This window comes from Lipotes vexillifer, unplaced genomic scaffold (genome assembly GCF_000442215.2).
Source record: "Lipotes vexillifer unplaced genomic scaffold, Lipotes_vexillifer_v1.1 scaffold101, whole genome shotgun sequence".
Lineage (NCBI taxonomy): Eukaryota > Metazoa > Chordata > Mammalia > Artiodactyla > Lipotidae > Lipotes > Lipotes vexillifer.
Genome location: NW_006790811.1, coordinates 284,385 through 292,100, shown reverse-complemented (window position 1 = coordinate 292,100; position 7,716 = coordinate 284,385). Strand labels below are relative to the sequence as shown.

General features: G+C 44.6%; 1 protein-coding gene across 1 annotated transcript; it reads right to left on the bottom strand.

Annotated features, from left to right (window-relative positions):
* Positions 1 to 2,199: 2,199 nt before the first annotated feature.
* LOC103078868 (putative testis-specific prion protein) lies at positions 2,200 to 3,294 on the bottom strand. The gene is given in 4 exon segments (XM_007463978.1): positions 2,200 to 2,357; positions 2,359 to 2,382; positions 2,385 to 2,555; positions 3,234 to 3,294. Coding segments are annotated over 4 exon segments (414 nt in total).
* Positions 3,295 to 7,716: the final 4,422 nt, after the last annotated feature.

Here is a 7,716-nt window from a genome sequence, read left to right as displayed (position 1 = left end):
CTCTTTCCCCATCCCTTGGCTTGCCCTCTCTTCCATCTAGCTGTTCTTGAGTCATATTGTCTTGTAATAAACTGGTAATCTAGTAAGTAAAATGTTTCTCCAAGCTCTGTGAGCCACTTAGGTAAATTAATCGAGCCCAAGGAGGGGGTGGTTGGAACCTCAGATCTATTGTCTCAGGTCAGTTAGAAGCATAGATGACAGCCTGGACTTCAGATTGGTATCTGAAATGAGGGTGGGGAGCAGGCAGTCTTGTAGGACTGAACCCTTAACTTGTGGGATCTGACTCTATCTCCAGGCAGATACTGTCAGAATTGAGTTGAATTATGTATGACACCCAGCTGGTGTCAGAGAATTGCTTGGATGTGTGGAGAAATCTGCCCACCCACAAAAACACACACTGGAATTGGTTCCAGAACCCTTTTAGAATCTCATAAAAGTCATTTATCCCTCCTCATGCCTAAGCCAAACAACATCATCATCTGTCCCTTTGGAGAAAAAAGTGAAGGCGAGCAGGAGGCAAAGTGTTGGTGGATTTCCCTCAGATTTTGGCCCACATAGCATAGCCAAAGTGGGGAGAGCCCCAAACCACCCAAAGTTAAAGGGCTTTTCTGGGCTTATTGTCACAAGAGCAGATTCTAAAAAGTTCCTTTGGGAATTTCAAACGTAGTGTGGTCTGCGAAACTGCCCCTTCTCAGCTAAGAGGAGACTGACCTGTGCAGATGGAAGTTTCCATAAGTCCAGCTGCCAGACTCTCAGGGTAGGATCTGAGCCTGTCTGTGGGATCCCCACATCTATATTTCAAGGCCACTGGCCCTCTGCCTTAGCAGATGGCTTTTACTTAGAGTTACAGATAATTTTCCTCTGGGCAATAGCTCAGCTCCTAACTTATGTTCAACAGTTTAGCTAATGTCCTTCTTTGCTTTATCTTGGACATTTTGTGGTTTCATCCATGCCTTCATTCAACAAATATTTATTGAGTTCCTACTATGTGTCAGTCTACTCTGTGCTGGAGCTATAATGGTGAGCAAGTAAGGCAATATCCCTGCTTTTGGGGTCTTTACTTTCTGGTGGCATAAACACATACACATATAACCACAGATAAACTGCTATATCAGCTCTCTGGGAGTTGGGGGGAGCACTGGTTTGTACTATTTACCAATAATGACCTCGTGTTCTGTGCCCAGGTCTTTTTTTTTTTTTTTTTTTTTTTGCGGTACACGGGCCTCTCACTGTTGTGGCCTCTCCCATTGCGGAGCACAGGCTCCGGACGCGCAGGCTCAGCGGCCATGGCTCATGGGTCCAGCCGCTCTGCGGCATGTGGGACCTTCCCGGACCAGGGCACGAACCCATGTCCCCTGCATCGGCAGGCGGACTCTCAACCACTACGCCACCAGGGAAGCCCCAGTGCCCAGGTCTTAATTTATAAAGGTGATGAGTGACAGCATGGAGAGGTCAATGTCATGGATCACATTTTCCCTAGAAATGAGAGGCATGGCTTGTCACCAACACAGGGTCACAGAATGAATGTCAGACTTTGGTCAGGAAGCAGAAGCAGGAGAGAAGGGAGAGCCTAGGTCAGAAGCTTTTACTGGGGTTTCCTCGGGAAGGGCAAGGCAGGGTAAACAGTTTAGGACTGGCTAGCTTGAATAATTTCAGTGGACTTTGGGCTATAGTGAAGCTCTCTAGTTTTTTCGTACCCAGCCCTTTAAAGCACAGGACTGATAGAGATCAGCTTCCACTGCTCTCAGCTGAGCCTTTTGCTATCTCTAACAACTGGCTGGCCCTGGGAGGGCAGTCTCTCTCCAGCCAGAGAAGTATTTTTATGATATCAAAACATCACAATATAGAGAAATTTTTTAAAACATGATTAATACACCGAGCTAGTATCAAGTTACCAGCTAGCTGACTGAAGAGCTGGAAGAGATGTGCACAGTCCTGTGTGACTGGTTCCAGCACAATTAAGTTAACTGTTTACTTTGTAACCTTTACACATGTTAATTCACTCCGTATGCCATTTTATAGCCCTCTAAAATCAGAGCTGAAGTCATTTCAAGTTGAGGGCTGTAGATGATTGAAGATTGCCCTCTAGATCTCTCTCCCCACGTGCAGATTGACACCCAGTGGTGCGTGGGCTTGGGAAGAGCCAGGCCAGAGCAGAAGAGAGATGGCACATGGGCCTCCACTGGAGTTCAGGATCAGTTAGAAATAAACCTCTATTGACTCTCTATCACATGCCTGACCATCCCTGGGGCTCTGCGGATACCACAATGAATGAATCACCACTGCTGCCTTCCAGGTCTCAGTCTGACGGGGAAGTGGATAATGACTGAGCAGTGTGGGAAAGTGGTATGCTACGCATGGGCACTAGCAAGAAATGTTTCCAGAGAGGGCAAGTCTGAAAAGATGAATGAGAGTAGCGAGGTGAAGAAGATAGGAAAGAGGCAGTATTATTGCAAAAACCAAAACCAAAAGCACCATGGTACATTCAAGGAGCTGCAAGTCATTCAGTCCAGCAGGGATGATGGGGGCATATGGTGGAGAGTGATGCCATGAGGCTAGAAACCAAGAAGGGCAAGACCAACAAAGTTCCTTTATTCTGCTGGTCCTACAGGGCAGCACTTCTCAAGCTTTACTGGGGATCTTGGTTAAATGCAGACTCTGCTTCAGCAGGTTTGGGGTGGGTGAGCTCAAGATTCTGCAGCTCTATCAGCTCCCAGTGATGCAACACCATTGGTTCATGGACTACGCTTTGAGGAGAGTGTAGGTAAGGGGGAGCACTGAAGGGTGTTAGGAATACTGTATCAGGCTTGCATTTAGAAAGATGGCTCTAGGGACTTCCCTGGTAATCCAGTGGTTAAAAATCCATCTTGCAATGAAGGGGACGCCGGTTCGATCCTTGGTTGGGGAACTAAGATCCCAGTTGCCGCGGGGCAACTAAGCCCACACCACAACTAGACAGAAGCCTGCGCACTGCAATGAAGTGCTCGCATGCTGCAACGAAAGATCCCACATACCACAACTAAGATCTGACACAGCCAAATAAATAAATAAATATTAAAAAATAAAAAAAGAAAGAAAGAAAGATGGAAAGATGGCTCTAGTTGCTGGGCAGGGAATGGGCTTCAGGCAGCCAGGGCTGCAAAAGGAAGAAGGTTAAGCCTGGCACATGGTGAGTTTGAGGTGTTCCATTTGGACCCTGCCTGTCCTCCCTTGTCTGACTCCCTTGTCCTCACCGCCTTCCTCACGTTTCTCCTCCCAGGATGCTGGAGCCCTCAGAAATGCTCTCCGGGACATCTTCTCATGTCTGGGATGCCAGTCTGAACAGATCACTCAGCTTTACAGATTCAGACAAATGCGTGCTTAATGTCACTTGGTTCTATTATACAACAGAGTCAGTTCATTTAGGGGAAGAATTTATTTCACTAGCTTTATAAATGGCTGTCCCCAGAGTACATATTCAAGACCTAAAGTGTTGTCATTTATGCTTTCTAATTAAACTTTACTGAATTTTATGGGGGAAACCTGTGCTATAATGAGATTCCCCAAAATCTTAGGATATATTGCTTTGGAATGTTCACAGTCACAGTGGTGGGGAAATATCGTAGGCTCAAAGGGGCCAGGGAGGCTGCTATGGGGCTTAAAGGAGAGCAAATTATCTGCTCCTGGGGACATTAGAAATGAGATTTAGGTAGAGTTCATTAGAAAGTAAGAGAATGGAGCACAGAGGGTGCTCCTGTAAGAAATAATATGTCCAAGGGCTTAAAGGTCTAGGAAGAGGTGACAAGTGTGAACACTACAGACAGCCTGTATAACTCTAAAATACACTGTGATTAGGGGAGAAATGAAACAGGATGATCACCAGAGACCAGAACACAACGAACCTTGTGTGCCAACCAAAAGGAGGGCAGCTAAGCTGCCAGATCACTAAACTCCACCCCACTGGCCAACCTGTTAGGAAACAAACATTTACTGAGCTGCTCTTGTGTGCTGGGCATCTGTGCCAGGCCTTGGGGATACAGTGACGGAGACCACAGTTAAGGAGCTTAGACCAGGTCAATATTGGAGACAGACTTAAACAATGAATATGATTAATTAATTTCACATGTGATGACTGTCACGCATGAGTAAAGGGGATTTGAGTATTGATGAGGGTTGATGTTTGTGCTGAGACCTGCAGAATTACGTGAGTGAGGCACATCAAAACCCATTCCTAGCTTTCTTACCCTGCTGGTGGGAGTGAAAAATGGTTCAACCACTTTGAAAAACTGTTTGGCAGTTTCTAATAGTTCAACATATGACCCAGCAGGCCCACTCCTAGTATACCTAGGAGAAATGAAGAGAAATGAAAACATATGTTCATAAAAAAGCTTGTGTATTTCAAAGGTCCATAGCAGCTCTCTTCAGAATAGCCCACACCTGGAGAAAACTTAAATGTCCATCAACGAGTGGATAATCACATAAAAACTAGGGCAAATGTTTGGAGGGAAAGATGTTCTTGTTTAGCAAAAGAATATACATCTAAGCTTTGAATATACATCATCTACTCATATGATGAGTAGCTTCGACTTCTAATTATAGAGATCTTTCAGGAAAGAGGTGCTTTATCAGCTCATCTTGAGTGAGTATTAAAGGTAATAAAGACACAGTTATTAGCTCCAGAGTCTTCTGTCTCATACAGCCCAAATTTGCAAGGCCCAAGTGCCTGGAGGTGGGGAGTGAGACGTGCTATAGACTGAATGATTGTGTCCCCCACAAAATTCATATGTCAAAATCCTAACTCCCCAATGTGATAGTATTAGGAAGTGGGGCCTTTGAGAGGTGATTAGGTCATAAGGGCTTCACCCTTATAAAAGAGACCCCTTAGAACTCCCTCCTACCCTCCGCCGTGTGAGGACACAGAGAGAAGACAGCTATCTAGGAACCAGGCATTGACTCTGACACCACCAGACACCAAATCTGCCAGTGCCTTTATCCTGGATTTCTCAGACTCCAGAACTCTGAGAAGTAAATTTCTGTTGTTTATAAACCACCCAGTCTGTGGTACTTTGTTTTAGCAGCCCAAACTGACTAAGACAAGAAGAAACAGAATTTCTGGGCTTGTGGGTGAGTGTTGGTCTGCTACGCAATTTCTATGCCAGCAAAGATTCTCTGTCTATGGTCTCAGAGTTCCTAGATTTGGGGTGCTTATCCTGAATGGCTTCCTACATGAGATCATCCATCTGTACTTGACCCTACCTCAGGCATGGAATTTTCCCCAGTTGCACTCCACACATTTGTGTCTATCACTTCAAAACTAGCAACACTGTGAATCCACAAAGATCTCCTGTATCCCATTGAAATGTCCTTAACACCTCTCTACAGATCAGACCGCACTTAGTTTGCTGACATTGCCTTCTTCTTCCATGTATTCCCAAGCTGAATATGGATTCCTCGGGGATAAGAACTGTAATTTCTGCTTCTTTTGTATCTCACACAACACCTAGAACAGAGCTGAGTGCATCAGCTGAATAAATGAATGAATGAATGAATGAATGAATCATGCTGTCTTGTCTGTGGAAGCCCAGTTTCCTCCTTCCTACCATTCCCACACCCACTTAGGAGATTCTATCATGTCTTAAAAGAACTCCATACATGTCTGTCAGTATCATAGCAACATATATAAGTGGCTCAAAATTATCTGGGATGAATTTCTTTGCCTTCCCACTCACACAAAAAGCCCAAGTACTCAAGAGTTTACCTGCACATGAAAAAGACAAAGTATAAGATTGTTGAAAAGAGATATGGCAGGTTTTTGAGAATATCCTTCAGATGTATCAGAAACAATCCAGGTTGTAAACCCTTCAGATTCTTCAAGGAAAGCAGAATGAAGTGATCTCTACAGTCTGTTTTGGATCTACTGTTCTTCATTTTTGAGGGTCCTTCATATCTATTCAAATCCCTTTGGAGGGCATTCTGCCTTGCACAGAAGAAGGTCATGGCACCTCAACAAAGTGCACAAGGTCCTCGTAACCCGGTCCTGCCTTGTTCTCTAAGCTCCCCTTCCATAACCCAAACACGTGCTTTACAATATAACTATATTGCCCAGCCCTCTGAAGCCCTCCCTTACCCTCTGTAGAATTCCTACTCACATCTCAGAACAGTCTCAGATAAGACCTCGAGGAGATCTGTCCTCAGATTCTGGGTAAGATAACTAATCTCCTTGTCGCTTTGTGATGTAATTATTTATTTACATGTGTATCTCTCATAGTGGCCTGTGAGTGTCTCCAAACCCAATCATAAGTTTTGATCACCTTGCGTTCCTCTACACAGCTGCTACCCCAATCTTGTCAGACTATCTGCAGGGACTAGAACCCTCGCAATGGGGTCCTCAATGCCTCTCTACCTGTCTGATTCCTGAATTCCACTGCCCTGAATCTCCTTCCACTAAGATCTATCTCTTTGTATTGAAAGCACCAGAACTTTGACATGCTCTAAAAAACATAACATGCCCATGTTCCTCTGCTGCTGTTCAAACCCACCTCCCAAGCCAGGCTCTCCCTGATGGAAGGGTCTCAGCCAGATACAGCTGCCTCTAGCCCAACACTTGGTTTGAGGATCCCCCTGCCTCCCAAGAACCACAATATGGCAACCTGTTAGGTCTTCCTAGAGCCATAGGAGGAAACAATGTTCCAGCATCAGCCAGCAGGGGGCAGTGCGGAAACACACAAACTAGGCCCTTCCCTGAGAGTTGTCTCTCTCTAAGATGGCTTGAGCCATTCCTCAGTTCCCATGTCCAGATGGATTCTTCTCTTACCAATTATTCCTATTAAATTAGAAAATCCTGATTCACTTCCTGGATTGTTCGGAAAGGCAGTAAACTCTGCCAGTCAGTTCTGGAACCAAATGAGGGCCAGAAATTACAGAACTTTTTCTCAGTGTTACCAGATCTGAGTCAGCAAGATCTTTTTTTTTTTGCCTGGCACATGCAAAAGTTTTTTTCCAGCTTGCTTGAGGTATAATTGATATATAAAATTGTAAGCTATTTAAAGGGTACATAGTGGTGACCTTTTTAAAAAATATAGTTATTTTTGGCTGCGCTGGGTCTTCATTGCTGCGTGCAGGCTTTCTCTAGCTGCGGTGAGCGGGGGCTATTCTTCGTTGTGGTGCATGGGCTTCTCATTGTGATGGCTACTCTTTGTTGTGGAGCGTGGGCTCTAGGCACGCAGGCTCAGTAGTTGTGGCTCACGGGCTTAGTTGCTCCACAGCATGTGGGATCCTCCCAGACCAGGGCTTGAACCAATGTCCCTGAATTGGCAGGCGGACTCAACCACTGCACCACCAGAGAAGTTCCCATAGTGGTGACTTGATATAAGAATTTATTGTGAAAGGATTCCCCCATCTAGTTAATTAACACAACCATCACCTCATGTATTTATCTCTTTTTTTTTTGGCGAGAACTTAAAATGTTCTACTCTCTTAGCAAATTTTAATTGTATAATACAGTGTTATCAACTATACCCACCATGTTTTATATTAGATCCTTAGACCTTATTCATAATATAGCTGAAAATTTGTGCACTTTTACCAACTTCTCCCTAGTTCCCCCACTCCTCAGCCCCAGAAACAAATGGGTTTCTAATCCTCTCTGATGCCTTGAGTTCTAGAAAGTAGTTCTTCGTATTCTATTAGAGCATTTGTACTTGTCTTTTAAATATGCTTTTAAATGTACCATAGATT